Source organism: Polypterus senegalus, chromosome 5 (genome assembly GCF_016835505.1).
Source record: "Polypterus senegalus isolate Bchr_013 chromosome 5, ASM1683550v1, whole genome shotgun sequence".
Lineage (NCBI taxonomy): Eukaryota > Metazoa > Chordata > Cladistia > Polypteriformes > Polypteridae > Polypterus > Polypterus senegalus.
In genome coordinates, this window is record NC_053158.1 from 105,812,537 (window position 1) to 105,830,359 (window position 17,823).

The window sequence follows — 17,823 nt, forward strand, 5'->3', positions numbered from 1 at the left end:
ATGAGTGAACTGTGGCTAGCTCAGGATCGAATACATTCTCCAGAGCCTACGCTGGGTTTATGCTGATATTGCTCTTCTGACACTCTAGGCTACAGGCATCGGGAAATTAAGTATGACAGGCCCACAATAAGGAATATTTATAAAGTTCTAGCAAGTCAGTATGACCCACTTGGGTTCCTTATTCCATTCACTACTCGGGCAAAGGTTTTAGTTCAGCAGCTCTGGCAAAAGGAGCGACATTGGAATGACCCTTTCTTCCCTGAAGATTTACTTCAGGCCTGGTGCTCATGGGAGGCATAGCTAATTCACTTATCAAAGGTTACATTCCCCCGGTGCTACCAAACAACTGATATGGATGTCCCAGAAACCAGGTGGGAGCTGCATATATTCTGTGATGCCTCAGAACATGCCTATGGTTCAGTGGCCTATCTTAGAATGGAAGATGGTAAAGGCAACCGGCAGGTTTCCTTTGTAATGGCTAGATCCAGAGTAGCCCCAAAGCGTCAGCTTTCAATCCCAAGGTTATAACTTTGTGCCGCTTTGACAGAGGCTCAAGTTTCCAAGCTACTCAAAACAGAAATATCCATACCGATCAGCAGTGTCACTTTGTGGACAGACTCAACAACTGTTCTTAATTGGCTTCATTCTAATTCATGCCGATTTAAGGTATTTGTGGGCACCAGAGTAGCTGAGATTCAAGAGTGCAGGGAGCATGTGCGTTTGTGAGATGTACCTCGTGAAAGCCGGAACTACTGGAGCCACTAGAGAAAGTTTACGTTTGTGCGTTGTTGACCAAATGTAAGTTCTTATGTACATATTTAGAAGTTAAGTGTTAAAGCTAGAGAGAAAACTGTTCTGAATTAGTAGTTAATATTTTACATTACCACATTGAAATTGTAATTGCAAATACCTTACGTTGAAAGTGTGAAGCTATAGTGCCACCTTTTGGACATTTGTGTATAGCATAGTGAGATAACATGTATATATGTACTAAATGTCTTATTTTGTTGTGTGCCTGTTAGAACCACACATACACCTACTCACCTACCTGTACAGTTGTTCTACTACATGTGAAATTTTGGCATCTCAACATTAAAGCGATGTTCCTGAAATGGTTGGATTAGTTCCTGTGTTCTAACCGACACACCACAGCGACTACAGTGTATTGCAAGTCTGCCTTTCTTCATAACACTTTTTGTCCATGTAATTTTAATTTCTTTAATTTCTAAAAATAACATTTTAAGTCTTAAATCAAAACCCAAGTTTATGATCTATGGAATTTAGTTATTTGCTCACTTGAATATCATCTTCTATTTAATGCAGTGCTTGCACAAGGAGGTCAATGTGACAATAGCTGCTTATTACCTGGCTATTCTTCATGAATACTACCACATACTAAAGTTTTCCATATTTGTCTTTTAAATCTGTAAACAATATCAAGCACACAGCATACAATTAAGCATTTTTCTAGTAAATAAATAACATGGTTATACTTATGTTTACTTGTGTTTGGCATACCTGTAAATGATTCAAAACTATTTTTATACAAGTAAAAAATGCACTTTTGTTTTGATGATGCTGTTTAATTACCAAGTGTTTTTTACAGGGTATAATCATTACACTTGAAATACCAAGAAAATTAAAGAAACTTCATAATGAGTTAATTGAAAGTACTGTCATTGTCAACAAGTAATTAAATGAGATGTAATTAATGCATATTGATTTACTTTTGTTAGAATATATTGTTACAATATGACTGATGCTGCCCAATGCATTTCTATGCTGTTCTTTATAATGTTTACTAAACTCATATTTTGGCTTTGAACTTCTTCAGTTGATCTCTCAGCTCCATCTTTGTAACAGCAGACAGGTGAACTTCATCCGGTCCATCAGCAATTCGCAAAGTGCGTAGAAGTGAATACCTGTAATAAACGCAATGTACTTAGGATTTAATGTTTTGGTTAGAATGTCATTTTAGTCAATTCAAATATTGTTAATTCAATTACATTACATGATCCACTTTAACTTTGAAGTGGAAAGAAAAACCTTTTTTTTATAAAGCCATTAGAAAGCATTTGTCCATTTCAGATTTCCTCAATTATTGCACATTTTTGACACTGAATATTTTCACATCTTTAACCAAAATATAATGCTATAATCGAGCAAACATTTTTTTTATTATTAACTTAGGAAGTTTATTTAATATAAAGTCTTCTAATAAGAGATGACTTCACTGGACCATATCCTGGGTAAGTCTCCATATAACTTAATTCCTGGGTCAGGGCTGTTCAGACTTCTACTAGCAATCCCTGATGTCCTTCCACTCCTGAGCACTAAGAAGCTCCTAAACAGAAGTGTTTATAGGGCATTGCATAAGTTACATAGCTTTTTAGTAATTAATACACTTCTCAAATACTATAGTGCAGTAAACAGAAAAGAAAACACAGCTGAAATCAATATTTCGTATGAATACCCCTTTGCCTTCTCATAGGTCCAACTTGCATGCAGTTTGAAAGTGAGAAAGAATATTTAGAATTAAGGTACGTCAGTCTTTCCAAATAATAAAAGTATGATGCTAATAGAACTATAAGAAGCGTGACACTTATGTATTAAATAAGAATGTGCTAAGCTAACTGAACAAATGTAATCTAATGCAGATACTAAAGCTATAAGAATGTAATTTCTTTATAACTAATGTAATGTATTGAACTAACCTTTATTTAACCCTTGATATTTTATGAGCAATGTGCATGCAAAAAAGTATAAGGAAGTGAGCATTGTGTAAAACTGCTGAGTTGCATACACTCTAGCTGTTAGGACAAAACGTGATGTAACTGGACTTACGTATGTGCAAGCTAGCAGAAGTGTATTTCCTAAAACTGTGTAAATGCTGACAAGTCTTTATCTGTAAAAAACACTTGTGTTTTTCTGCATGTACAAATTCTGGATGTGGACAGGGCTATAGCAATCCATGTAATAACCTCAAGATGAACTGCTACATTTCTTCTTTTTCTTTTCTTTCTTGTCACCGAACTTGAGTATTTAAAGGAAGTCTCTCCTTCCTGCTGGCAGGCTGGCTGTCTGATCTGACTGTCAGTGAAAGGCTTGCTGCCTGTAGAAAATTGAGCTAGCAGGTGGAGGCAGCCTCTCTGCTCACCAAGAATAAAGAAATTGGTTTTTACTTTTTATTGGTGTCCATCTTCTGTTGTTCCCGACTTTCAGCGACCACAATAGTTGCATGGTTGGTTGTTAAAAGCCTCTTGGAGAACTTGTCACAGTCCCATGGCAGATTTTGGCTCTCTTACTTGCTTCTGACTCTGTAAGTATTGGCCAGATGATATTGAAATCAGGGCTCTGTTGGGGCCATATCACCTGGTATAGGACTCCCTGTTCCAGTTTTCACTATGGATAGTTTTGTGATCATGGCCATGTGTCTGCAGAATGAAGTTGGTATTGCAGGATGCATAAGAATCTGTCTGTACTTCTCAGCAGTGATGGGACCAGCAATTTCAGTCAGTTAACTCTGTTCACATAAATGCAGCCCCAAACCTACATGCTTCACTGTTGCCTATAGACATTCATCCATGTACAGCTCTCCAGCCTTTTTGGCAGGCAAACTGCCTTCTGTTAGGGCCAAAAATCTTATTTTTATTCATCATTCCAAAGCACCAACTGCCATTTTTCTTCACCAAGTCCTTGTGTTTGGCTTCATTTTTAGCCGCAATTTTTCCATGTAGACTACTTCTGATATAGTAAGAGTTCTCTGGGCTGCGGACGAGTGTACCATGGTCCCAATAGTTTCTGCTAGATCTGTTTTGGTCATCTTCTGATTTTAAAGTGAAGTAAGCTTGATGTATTTCTCGTCTACAACACTTAGTGGCTCACCACTAAGTTTCCGGTCCTCAACCTTGCTCACGTGTTTTTGCATTAGCAGAGTATATTGAGCAGAACATTTGGGAACACCTGCCTGCCAAGGAAGAGACCTTAATGATTCAAAATGATGACCTTGTGTCTTGTGATTTTGCTCACTTAAATCCTGGTGAAAGATTGGCAGGTTAAAAGGCGACATCTACCTTGCCATCATCTATTAAATCTGGTTGTCACTTGCTTCTATATAGCTGTTCCTATTTAAGTTAATCACTTTGGTTCAACTTACACATTACTTCATTGATTATTAGCACCCGTTTGGTGTATTTGTTTAATCAAGTACTGGGCTGTACTCTTACAAAGATGTGTTTTTTTAAAATGGAAAGTGGTCTACATCTAATTGTATTGCTTCACTTTTTGCAAAAAACAAATCATTAAGATGCACTAATCCAGAAGATATGAAATAACTGTGTAAGACTAATATTTTTTGCAAACCATCTAAAGCACCTAAAGTTCCGCACAGTGCTGTAGATGTTTAAAGAACTTTTGATTGCACAGAGTGTTTGCTCACAAGTGTTTTTTCTTTTTTTTTTTTGGTTGTTGATGTTGAGGGGTAATCTCTTCTAGGAAGACATACATGGTGTGAAACAGTCACCAACTCTAAATTATTAACCCCACTATGGTCATAAGGATATCTATTATTTTTATCCTCCTCCTACTCTTCATCAGTTCTTTGTTGAATTTTCAAGAAAAGTCTTAAGTTTTCATTTTTCTTCCAATACTTCAAATTCTTTTTCAGACAAGTTATTCTCTCTAAGAGAGGTGCTTATCTTAAAACCACTGACACTCAACCTTATGGCCCTGTATTGAACTCATTATTATTTTTTTAATCAGCAACAAAATATAAAAACTGAGATCAGTTCTTTCGTACATAAGTAGTCACTGGCAAAAGTATTCAGTGATACAAAACTATATTGAAGTATTTGAACCCCCCCTGAATAATTATCAGCTCAACCAAGAAATAGAAGCCACATCAGACTGCACTGGGAAGGATATCTATCAAAGCTCAGGATTTAAACACGGAGTCTTGAGAGAGAAGCCACCAAAAGACCAGCCATCATTTTAAAAGATCAACAAAAATGAAGGTCTAAGCAGGACCTAAAAATGCATCAGGCATCTGGTATAACATTGGTGTATCTGGGTCAAAAAAAAAAAAACTGTAACTTGATAAAAATCATCATTACGCCTGTCAGGAGTTTGCACGAGAAGGCATGACAGAGAATCAGCTGTATTTTGGGAAAGATTTTGTGGTCAGCTGATAATGCTTTGAATGTTGATCAAACATAAGCTCTTGATTTATTATAAAGTGTAAACACCCTAAAATATTATAAATAATGTCAAATAAAGCCTTGGAACAGTTATTATTAATAACTCACAACTCGAGCAATGTATTACAGTGATTTGATTTATTTGTAGAATGTTAAAAGGTGACTTGTCAGCAAAAAGTTTAGTATGTTGTGTTTATTACATTAAATAACATTAATTTCTTTTAGTTCATAAAGTGTTTTTCCACATTCATGATAATGTAAAATAGATTATACAGTGAAATCAGAGAGTTTTTGCATGTAAATGCTGTAATTTTTATTTGTGGCCTGTAAGTCTGTTATAACTTGTGTCCATAACTTACGAAATATAAAAATTGTTTTAAGAAGACACATAAGTTGTAGCTTTTAACACAAGAATCTCTGAAGCTTATGAAAAAACTTGTAATTCCAGGCCACCTTCAATTCCTTTGCACCTCTTCATCAGCGTCTTTTGTTTTGTAAATGTGTCCATCAGCACAAGCAGTCTCCTACCCCATCCTCCCCACTGCTGCAGCTCAAGTCGCAAAGAAGATTCTCAGAGCTCAAGTGTGTATATCTTGATGTGAGATGCCTGGAGTTGTATAGGGTAAATAATATGTTATTTGGAACACATGCATTTCATGTGTGTTCCGTGTCTACAACGATTTGGGTAAATGTAGGATGACAGGAAATGAAACAAACCTAAAACAAAAAAGTTTTTCATGTTATAGTAATAATGATAAAATTTTGACAAAAGTGTATAATGTGTCAAGTCCAAATGTCAAATAAACGTTTTCACAAAATATACATGTATAAAAAAGCAAGTGCACCTTTATTCAAGTATATAACCGAAGAAAAACAAATCGGGTTAGGGTACAACACTGACATGACTGCTTGGGTGGTGCAATGGTAAGAACTGCTGACTCATAATCAAGATGTCACTGGTTCGATTCCAGGCGATTCCTACAATTACCATTTTCAGTAGTGAGCTGCTCTTATTGTTTCTATTATAGAATAAAAACATACATTTGATCTGAGTCTGTAACAGCCAGTGTAAATTTATAGTACATGTAAAGGTTAGTATTTTTTTTTTATTCAGTTTTATTCTCTCAGTCATGTTCACACTCCCCCAGATCTGACGCTGCTGTTTTCAAATAAAGACGTGCTATAACAGAGGTGAACTCAGATTAGGATGAGGGTTCTACATTGGAGAAAGAGAACAGAAGCCCTCCCTGCAAGAAACACCCACTCACATATGAGAACAACGCAGCTGCACCAGGTGTAAAGGCGAAAGATGGCAACGTTTGGATGCAGCAACAGATTGGCCGTCATTCTGACATTGAATCTGCAACATGCATGTCCTTCAACGAAACAGCAGGGCTTACAGAGCTCGCCGAGATATCGTGCAAAGTTTCATTTGTGATTATGTTTCTTGATGGGCTTTATATGAAAAACATTTATATGTTACTTATATAAACGCCACATCAAATTTTGTTTACCTATATTTATTAACTTGTCTTCCTAAGTCACAAGCAGACTCCAGAGCTTCCTGTGTTTGATCGACACAGGCATGCTGATAAAGTACATGTGCAATGCCACTCCTTATTCAGGAAAAAGTCAGTTCCGAAAAGTGAGATGGCAGCTTCCACCTAAAGCTACAGATGTGAGTGACTCTCTGTGCAAGTGTTTAGATCTGGCAGTGCCATGCTGACACTTCAGTATGTGAGCAATGGTACTGAGAATGCAGTCAGACTACTTTTTTTAGGCACATACACCATCAGATCTAAACACTATCATGGAGAGTTGCTTGTGTACTGAGGAATATACCCTATACAACTCCAGGCACCTCAAACACAGATAAACAGACTTCAACTGGGAGACCTTTTTCTCTGAGATAAGCTGTGGTGGTGCGGGGGATGGGATAACAGTCTGCTTGCACTGATCGACAAATTTGCAAAACAAAAGACTCTGATCGAGAGATGCGAAGAAATTTAAGGTGGCCCGGGATTACAAGTTTTTTCGTAGGCTTCATACTAGTGTTAAAGATCCCAGTTCTGTAGTCATCTCAAAAAACAAAAAAATCAAATATCAGTCTTTATTCTGTATAACCAAGCCACAGGGGGTGTACAAACCAGAGTGTTTCTTCACCATGGTTCCAAGCCCAGATAAAGGGGGAGGTTTTGTCAGGAAGGGCATCCAGTGTAAAATTTTGCAAGATCAATATGTAGACAACAATATAGATTTCCATACCGGATTGGCTGAGGCCCGGTTTAACAATGGCTACCACCAGTATTGTTAGCCAAGAAGGTGCTGGGGGAAAACTGGGCTACTGTTGGCCAAATAAGTAGAAGAGGGGTATGACGTGTCAGAAAGATAAAGGTACAGTGACCAGATGTCCCGGTTTACCCGGGACAGTCCCTGTTTTTGGCTCACCAGTCCCGGCGTCCCCGAAAGATCAGGAAATGTCCCGGCCTGTGACTTTTTCCCGACAAAATGCGTACTTTTCCCTAGAGGCCTAGACCCCGTTCAGTCTTTCTGATTCCAAGTCGGATGGTATTGGCCGTGCCTTGTGATACGACACGTTTTGGCTATGCTACGCTCTGAGCCAGGAATTATCTTATTATTCCTGCTCTGAGCCTGATATAAGAGCTGATGCCTGATTCAGTCATTCACTCGTCAATATGGCGTTTGAGGTGAGCCGTTTTCACTGAAGTTAAAGCTTAAACTTAAAAGAGTAAAATTTGCCAATTTATTTTGTATGACAAAATTGAAAGTGCTGACAAAGTTTTATTTTTAACTTTAATTTTAGCTCTTTATTCTTTAAGTAAGTACTGCTGTACACACTTTACTGTATAGTCTCAAGTCTGCAGACTGTACTCTCTGTAAATTTCGTCGTAGTTGTGAATCTGATAATATTAATTTATATATTAATAATGAATGAATATTTGACACAAGTCACAACAACATTTGCGGATGCTTGCCTGTTCCTTAAACTTACAGATGTATTTTATTTTGTTTTCCTTTAGTTTAGAGTGCAGAGTGACATTGCTTCTTCCCTTGCCTCTTTGGAATTTGGTTTGCCGTTTCTTCTTTTGAAGTCGGGACATGCACTAGCAGTAGCAAATGTACGTGGGATGCAATATTGTGAATGAAGCACGTTTATCCTGCAAGTGTAACTGACCTACGGCTACGTATATGAACTGAACTATACATAATAAACTGAAACTGTTCAACTATTTTGTTTTTAGCTTGTGTTCCTATCTTCTAAGTCTTTTCTTACTTTTTATCTGTGACTGACACCGTGCATGATGCCAAAAAGAAACTGCAAATTTAATGAGACTCTACAGACAAAATATCCTTTCATAAAACGCACAGACAGTGAATCAGACGTATGGTGCATCATATGTAGTGAAGAATTGTCTGTGGCACATAATGGTGAGACAGATATTTCTAACCACTTGAAAACAGGCAGGCACACAAGAGCAGTAACTGCAAGTGGGTCTTCAAAATGTCTTACAGAGTTCTTCAGAAATGCAAGTTGTGGAACAAAAGAAATGGAGTTAGCTGCTACAGAAGGTACTATAACATACCACACAATCAGTCACAACCACAGCTTCCTTTCCATGAACTGTACCACTAAGCTGATCCAAAAAATGTTCGAAGCAAAGTTTACTTGCGCAAGAACAAAGACAGAAGCAATTGTTGTGAATGTTTTCTCACCTCTTGCAATGAAGCATTTGAAAGATGAGCTGGAAAATGCAAACTTTTTGTCCATATTCATTGATGCATCCAATCATAAGGAGGTGAAATTGTTTCCCATACTTGTTCGCTATTTTTTGCCATCAACAGGAATTCAAGTAAAAATGCTTGAATTTAAAGATTTACCTGGAGAAATATCTGATCTACAGCCCCTATATATTACGGAAACACTGACATCACATCAGCTGTCACAGAAACTTGTCGCTTTCTGTGCCGATAATGCCAATACAAATTTTGGTGGTGCAGAGAGAAAGGGAAAAAACAATATATATTGCAAACTGAATGAAACACTCAGTCATAAAGTCCTTGGCCTTGGATGTGCAGCACATATTGTTCACAATGCTATTCAATCAGCAGTGGAGTGTCTCCCTGTAGATATTGAAACAGTTAGTCACGCCAGTGTTCGCTCAACCGGAAGTTATCAAGTTACTACCTGCTATCAAAATATAAGATGCCAAATTTACTTATAGTTAATGCTAAATGTGAGCTTTAAATAAAACCCATTTATAAAGGTAGGCTTATTTGGCACAAGACAAAATTAGCCTAATATTAGCTTTTAGAAGCACAATTGTTTTATCTTCATTTTCTTGTTAACTATGAACTGTGCTATTTAATGTGAGAAATGAGAAGCATTATTGTTGTGCCAAGGCCATGTGTCTATTGTAAAAATGTACAATATATTTTTGTGTAAGTACTCCTAAATTAAAAACAATGACTTTGACAAAAATGTGCTGGACTTTGTGGTTCCAACATTTTATAAACTAACACAATAAAAATATACTTAATGGGACCGGTCTGTTTCTGAAAAAATAGCTCAGGTTTATGGTCACTACTGTCATCCATACCCTATAGTTCTGTGTTAAGTAAAATGATAATCAGAAAGGTAGTAAATTGACCAAATACAATACTATCCGTTTTATATACATTTTGATAAACCAAATAATTTCCCAGATATAAACAAAACTGGAAGCAAATAACTGAAGAAAATAGCAGCAACCATAAAGATAAATACAGTCCTGGTTGCCATTATTGGCACCCTTAAATTTAATAACAACGTGTACAATATCTCCTGGGAAAAACAGCCATGATCTATAAACACTCATGTTTGGTACAGCACAGCAAATAATGAAACATCAATTTTAATAAACAATAGGAGAAAAAAAAAACTGAAAAATTGCTATGACACTGGTATTGGCATCCTTTAAATCAAAGTGAAAAAATGATTACATTTGACTCATTTGGAATAAACTGGAAATTAGACTCACCTTCAATAAAATGTCATTGCCCACATGACTTGAATTAGCCAATGAATGATAGCTTTAGTGCTTTAAAAAGCCTCATGTTATTCCCTGTTCCTTTGTCACAATGGTGAAGACAAGTGAGCTCTTTGAGGACATCAGATATGCTATTATCATCAAACATAAGAGTGCTAAAGGGTAAAAGGCCATCTCCAAAGATCATGGTATTTCTGTTTCAACAGTGTGCAAAGCTACTGTATTAACAACTTTGTTTAGCAATGAACTGTCAAAAACCTCCCTGGTCATGGAGGAATGAGAAACATTGATAAGAGAAGTCTTCAAAAGTTGGTGTGAACTGCAGAAAAAAAGACCTAAAGGCTGAATATATTATTGTTGTATTCCCAAAATATTACTTTTGGTATCCAGGGATATATTCAAATATACAAAGGCTCAACATTCTTGGATATAGGCCATTTATCAACAACTGACATTTTACTTTAATGTACTGTTCACAATTGGACAGAGCTCTTCATCCTTAGCCGATAAACCTTGCAGTTTGCACCATATGGCATTTCCTTACTGCTCCAGGTGTTCTAATTATTTACCTTATTACTTCAATCACTATAGATATAAAGACATATATATACTCAGCAAAAAAAGAAACGTCCCTTTTTCAGGACTGTGTATTTCAACAATAATGTTTTAAAAATCCAAATAACTTTACAGATCTTCATTGTAAAGGGTTTAAACAATGTTTTCCATGCATGTTCAATTAACCATAATCAATTAATTAACATGCACCTGTGGAATGGTCGTTAAGATCTTAACAGCTTACAGAAAGTAGGCATTTAAGGTCACAGTTGTAAAAACGCAGGACACTAAAGAGACTTGTCTACCGACTGTGAAAAACACCCAAAGAAAGATGCCCAGGGTCCCTGCTCATCTGCGTGAACGTGCATTAGACATGCTGCAGGGAGGCATGAGGACTGCTGATGTGGCCAGGGCAATAAATTGCCATGTCCGCACTGTGAGACACCTAAGACAGCGCTACAGGGAGACAGGAAGGACAGCTGATCATCCTCGCAGTGGAAGAGCCCGGATCTCAATCCCATTGAGCACGTCTGGGACCTGTTGGATCGCAGGGTGAGGGCTAGGGCCATTCCCCCCAGAAATGTCCAGGAACTTCCAGGTGCCTTGGTGGAAGAGTGGGGTAACATCTCACAGCAAGAACTGACAAATCTGGTCCAGTCCGTGAGGAGGAGATGCACTGCAGTACTTCAAGCAGCTGGTGGCCACACCAGATACTGACTGGTACTTTTGATTTTGAGCCTCCCTTCATTCAGGGACACATTGTGAATATATATATATATATATATATATATGTAAAGTTAAAAGCAGTTGGTATTTATTAAAGAACAATAATACCAGCAGAGGATGTTATAAAAGAAAATGTAGATAGCAAAGTCTGGATAGAAAAAGCTTACAAAAAAGTGTCAAAGATGAAAGTCCTTGGGCGGCTTTTGATCTAGCAATCGATATTGTTCATGAGATGCTTTAGCAGATCAGATGAACACAGTTGCAACTCTTTCACCCTCTCCTGACATTGCTCTCAGCCAAGGAATATTTTAAAATTAAATGACTTCCCTTACAGTCTGTGATATTTTAAGTATGTCTGAATTCTTTTCTTCACCAAGCTGTAAACTAATTTTGTGATTCCTAGTCCTAGGGATACCCATCTGTTCTCAGGTTATAATCAATGCAGCCTGAGGCATCATCCTGGTCTTCTAGTTTGTTTGCACAGATGTTTTAAAAGTGATGTACACTTCAGGAAAAGGAGATGCTTTGATGTTAATTACCTCTTTGTAAAAGTAAGCTCATCTTTGTTGGTATAGGCAAAAAATAAAATATAAAATATAAAATCCACGACACTACACTGAGCTAGAACAATTTGGAGTCATGGTTTCGGCACATACCATATGCCGCACACTAAACCAAAAAGAAATTTATGGGTGAAGGTCAAGGAGGACCCCACAGCTGAAGAAAAGACATCAAAAGGAATGACTGATTTCTGCCAGCTGGGACATGGACAAACCACAAAACTTTTTGGAAAATCTTCTGTAGACAGGCAAACTACAGCTTTTTGCAATGGACACCAGCAATTTGTTTATAGATGGCAAAATGAAGCTCATGTGGCAAAAGATACTCTGTCTACAGTTAAACAAGGTGGAGGATCCATAATGTTGTGGGGTTGCTTTGCTACTGGAGGCCTTGACCATATCAGAGGAATCATGAAATCAGAGGACTACCAAGGTATTTTAGAGCAAAATGTGCTACCTAGTGTAAGAATACTGTGTTTGAGTCAAAGAATATGGGTTCTCCAGCAAGATAAAGACCCAAAACACACATCCAAAAGCACACAAGAACGGTTGAAAAGGAAAAAATGGACCATTGAAAACCGGCCAGCAATGAGTCATGATTTCAATCCCATTGAAAATCTGTGGAAAGGGCTGAAATCTGCCATTGGGTAAAGGAATCCTGCAAACATTCAAGAGATTGAACAAATTGCAGTAGAATAGTGGGAGAACATTCCAATTGATAAATACAAGAAGCTTATAGGCTAAAAAAACATTTGGAGGCAGTAGTCACTGCTAAAGGCTGTGCAAAAAAATATTAAGGGGGTTTGCCTTTATTACTATCCATGTCATATTTCTTGTTTCTTCTTGGAAATTACTACATGTAAGTTGAACAATAAAAATATTCTGATGATACAAATTTGGTAAATGTCCATTTATTTCTGAAGATATTCGACAAATTATGCAAAAAATGAAATGGTGCCAATAATGGTGACCAGGAATGTAAAAGGATGCTTATGGAAATCTGTTAAAATTATTTTTTTAATCTAAAGATTGCTAAGGAAGTAGTTTTTATATTTAGATGGAAGTAATAGTTTGAAGTTGGGTTAGAGTGCCAATGTAAAACAGACAATAAAAATGTTTTTATTGTCTTTTATGTAAACTCTCAGAAGTGTGTTCTATGAGTGCCTGTTGCTGTTTTTTGGAAAGTTACCAGGCTGTTTAAAGGTAGCTTCAGGGTGGTCAATAATACCACCAGGCAACCTACGTACAGTAAAACTCAAACTGGGAAAAGGAAAGGTGAAAGGTTCCTTAACAGGCAGGGGCTCAAGAGGTATTCAAACAGTATCATGCACACTGAACCAGAAGTCTAGGTAAAGACAGAAAATAAGGAAAACTCTTTAAAGATGCTGCAGGAAGACAATACAAGAAATCAATGGTGATCTGACAGGAAGTCAGTGAAATTTCTCCAGGCTGGTAAATTACAGCAAAGTTTCTCACTGGGAAAACTGGGATCAGGTTCTAATTAAAGGACGTGGCCAAGAAATACTGGCAGGTCACCAAATCTGTTCATCTACTGGAGGCAGCCGGTGGTCCCTGACAGATATCAAGCTCTTTGCAGGCTACATAGTGTCTAGTGCTGAATAGAATCCAAGATATGCAACTGTAAGATATGGCATAGATATAGTAGAGCTACTGAATATCCGAGGATGGAGTTTAAACTGCACCTTAATTGAGAACAACTATCAGTCTGGAATTGAGAGGGGACTTAGCAAGAAAAGTACTTCATGGAGTGTGTATCTGTGGGCATGTGTGTGTGTGAGACAGTGAAGGAAGTGCGTTGTGTTGGTGTGAGTTTGGAGATGAACAAGTACATGAGCTAGTGGTGTGGAGCAAAAAGCAAGGAGATCTTACAGTGTAGTGTGAGCACTGGGAAAAAGCAAGCAACAAAGGTTTTGTTTTTTTTAAGCATTTTCCTTTTTTTACTTTGTCCTCCTCCTGTTTACCCCTGTCCTGTATGGTTTGTTATAAATAATCATACAATTTGTCTTCCACTGCAGGGCATCTCTTTTTATACTCATCCACCTGACAGTAAATCTGTTTTTACAATAAATTTTATGACTTATTCAGTTACTTACATTTGAGCAAGAGGAAAATCTTGGGACACTCCACCACCTCCATGAACTTGTATGGCACAGTCTACAACTTTACAGGCCATTCTAGCTGCTGCTATTTTGATCATTGCAATCTGGAAAACATATGCAGAAATTATTGGCTTCTAGAACAAATGAGCTATTATTTTTGTTTATTTTAATTACAGAAGGGCAAACATGCCTTTTTTATTGTGGAAGTCACGCCACAGTTAAGGAATGGCAAAGACATGGTAATTAGTAGAGCAAAGATCATTCTGAAAATTTACTGTAGGAATGACAGAACCCTTTTTAGTTAACTGAATATTAAGAAGAAATTGTCATGCTGTAAGAAAAGTTATTTATTTTAAGAAAAAAATGTGTATATTTTTATTTAAATTTAATTTGATCTATACATGTTCTCAATTGAGACATTGTAATGAAATAAATTAGTAACATTTAATTTCAAACAATAACATTTTATATTTTAAGTTCTTTAAAGAGCAAAAGTTACAAGATAGCATCACCTTACCTTTATTAAGTGGCCTTTGAACAAATTAAATACATGTATACACTGAAAAAATGTATAAAGCCTTTATGCTTTCTCAAACATTTTCATCACTGTGTTATACATGACTAAAGTAAAAGCCTTCAGGTGTTTGTTTTTTCACCCATTTTACTTGTTCAGTTTCTGCAAAACACAATAAAAAAACACCACGCTCTGACCTAATACAGTGCATCCGGAAAGTATTCACAGCGCATCACTTTTTCCACATTTTCTTATGTTACAGCCTTATTCCAAAACGGATTAAATTAATTTTTTTCCTCAGAATTCTACACACAACACCCCATAATGACAACGTGAAAAAAGTTTACTTGAGATTTTTGCAAATTTATTAGAAATAAAAAAATTGAGAAAGCACATGTATATAAGTATTCACAGCCTTTGCCATGAAGCTCAAAATTGAGCTTAGGTGCATCCTGTTTCCCCTGATCATCCTTGAGGTGTTTCTGCAGCTTAATTGGAGTCCACCTGTGGTAAATTCAGTTGATTGGACATGATTTGGAAAGGCACACACCTGTCTATATAAGGTCCCATAGTTGACAGTTCATGTCAGAGCACAAACCAAGCATGAAGTCGAAGGAATTGTCTCGAGGCACAAATCTGGGGAAGGTTACAGAAAAATTTCTGCTGCTTTGAAGTTCCCAATGAGCACTGTGGCCTCCATCATCAGTGGAAGAAGTTCGAAACCACCAGGACTCTTCCTAGAGCTGGCCGGCCATCTAAACTGAGCGATTGGGGGAGAAGGGCCTTAGTCAGGGAGGTGACCAAGAACCCAATGGTCACTCTGTCAGAGCTCTAGAGGTCCTCTGTGGAGAGAGGAGAACCTTCCAGAAGGACAACCATCTCTGCAGCAATCCACCAATCAGGCCTGTATGGTAGAGTGGCCAGACGGAAGCCACTCCTTAGTAAAAGGCACATGGCAGCCCACCTGGAGTTTGCCAAAAGGCACCTGAAGGACTCTCAGACTATGAGAAACAAAATTCTCTGGTCTGATAAGACAAAGATTGGACTCTTTGGTGTGAATGCCAGGTGTCACGTTTGGAAGAAACCAGGCACCGCTCATCACAGGCCAACACCATCCCTACAGTGAAGCATGGTGGTGGCAGCATCATGCTGTGGGGATGTTTTTCAGTGGCAGGAACTGGGAGACTAGTCAGGATAAAGGGAAAGATGACTGCGGCAATGTACAGAGACATCCTGAATAAAAACCTGCTCCAGAGCACTCTTGACCTCAGACTGGGGCAACAGTTCATCTTTCAGCAGGACAATGACCCTAAGTACACAGCCAAGATATCGAAGGAGTGACTTCAGGACAACTCTGTGAATGTCCTTGAGTGGCCCAGCCAGAGCCGAGACTTGAATCCGATTGAACATCTCTGGAGAGATCTTAAAATGGCTATGCACCGACGCTTCTCATCCAACGTGATGGAGCTTGAGAGGTGCTGCAAAGAGGAATGGGCGAAACTGGCCAAGGATAGGTGTGCCAAGCTTGTGGCATCATATTCAAAAAGACTTGAGGCTGTAATTGCTGCCAAAGGTGCATCAACAAAGTATTGAGCAAAGGCTGTGAATACTAATGTACATGTGATTTCTCAGTTTTTTTATTTTTAATAAATTTGCAAAAACCTCAAGTAAACTTTTTTCACGTTGTCATTATGGGGTTTTGTGTGTAGAATTCTGAGGAAAAAATTTATTTAATCCATTTTGGAATAAGGCTGTAACATAACAAAATGTGGAAAAAGTGATATGTTGTGAATACTTTCCGGATGCACTGTAACTTGCTTTATTGAGGAATATGTGCCACAATGTCAAATGCATTTCCTTTTTTCAATTTACTGTGACTAGGAGGCGAATTAGGAAACATGGACTTTGAAGCTACTGATGAGTTATTAGATTTCAATCTTGTTTATACAGACTTTCCATAAAAATGTATCACACAATTAAAAATAATAAAGCAGAAATCTGCTTTTCTGACCTTGCATTTTACTTTTCTAACATCAGTTTATCCATTTGTGGTCTCACTCTCTCTTGTTCTGAAAAAACCATAATTCATATTAGCTTTGCCATAAATTCCTTCTATCCCTAATCGCCCAAGAAGAGGATTTTCTTTTGATGTCCTCAACTCTTTCTCTTATCTCCAAAGTCCTGTAGGCCCACATCATGAAATTTTAAGAAACCAACTAAATAATCCAAACTTACAGCCCATCAATAAATGAAAATATGATATTTGGTGCATGGGGACATATACAGCCCAGACGTCTTTGAACAGTGAGACAATTGTTATTACTGCAGCTATCTACCCAAGCATACTGAAATTAACACAAAGCAAAGGATATGAGCTTTTAGTGTAGACTCTCCTCATTAATTTGAAGGTACTTACATAAAAATAGTTACAGCACTTCTTATATGCAGTTTTGGTTAAAGAACCAAAATAAATAGACAAATCAATATAATATGAAATTAAAGTTTACTACTTGGTTGCAAATTCTTTCCATTCAGTAAGAGCCAGAAGTCTGGAAACCACAGAGATCACCAGGTAGTGGATTTCTTCCCTGGACCTGCTCTGACAAGCTTAAACGGCCATCTTCAGCTTCTGCTTATTCAAGGAATGTTGCTTTTACTCTTGCCTTCATCGACTGAAATGCATGTTCAACTGGATTTATGTCAGGTGATTGAGTCAGCCATTAAAGAACATTCCAATTTTTGGCCTTGAAGAGCTCTTTGGTTGCTTTAACTGTATGCTTTGAGTCATTGTTCTCCTGCCGTGTGAAATACAATCCAATGTGTTTTGATGCATCCTGGTGAATCTGCAGTAGTTCATCTGCCATCTTACCCTTACCTCAGACATCTACCATCTGCATTCCTGAGTTACCACTAAAGTGAAAGGCAGAACTGCAGCTCTACCAACACTTTGGTCAGCTCTGTACTTCACCTGAAAAAGTGTAAAACAGAGCTGAGCAGAAACATCTTCATAGACTTTTAACGGACAAAAAGACACTCAAATGAACATTCATTTTAGGCATGTATCTACAAACTGAACTCTGGCTGAATGTGGATAAAATAAAGCAC

At 37.6% G+C, this 17,823-nt stretch overlaps 1 protein-coding gene across 1 annotated transcript in view; it reads right to left on the reverse strand.

Annotated features, from left to right (window-relative positions):
• Positions 1 to 1,562: 1,562 nt before the first annotated feature.
• acad11 (acyl-CoA dehydrogenase family, member 11) overlaps positions 1,563 to 17,823 on the reverse strand; it is a 559,410-nt gene continuing 543,149 nt past the window's right edge. Inside the window, 2 exon segments of the mRNA XM_039754106.1 lie at positions 1,563 to 1,922; positions 14,199 to 14,308. Coding sequence (XP_039610040.1) covers positions 1,808 to 1,922; positions 14,199 to 14,308 — 225 coding nt within the window. The 3' untranslated portion in view covers positions 1,563 to 1,807.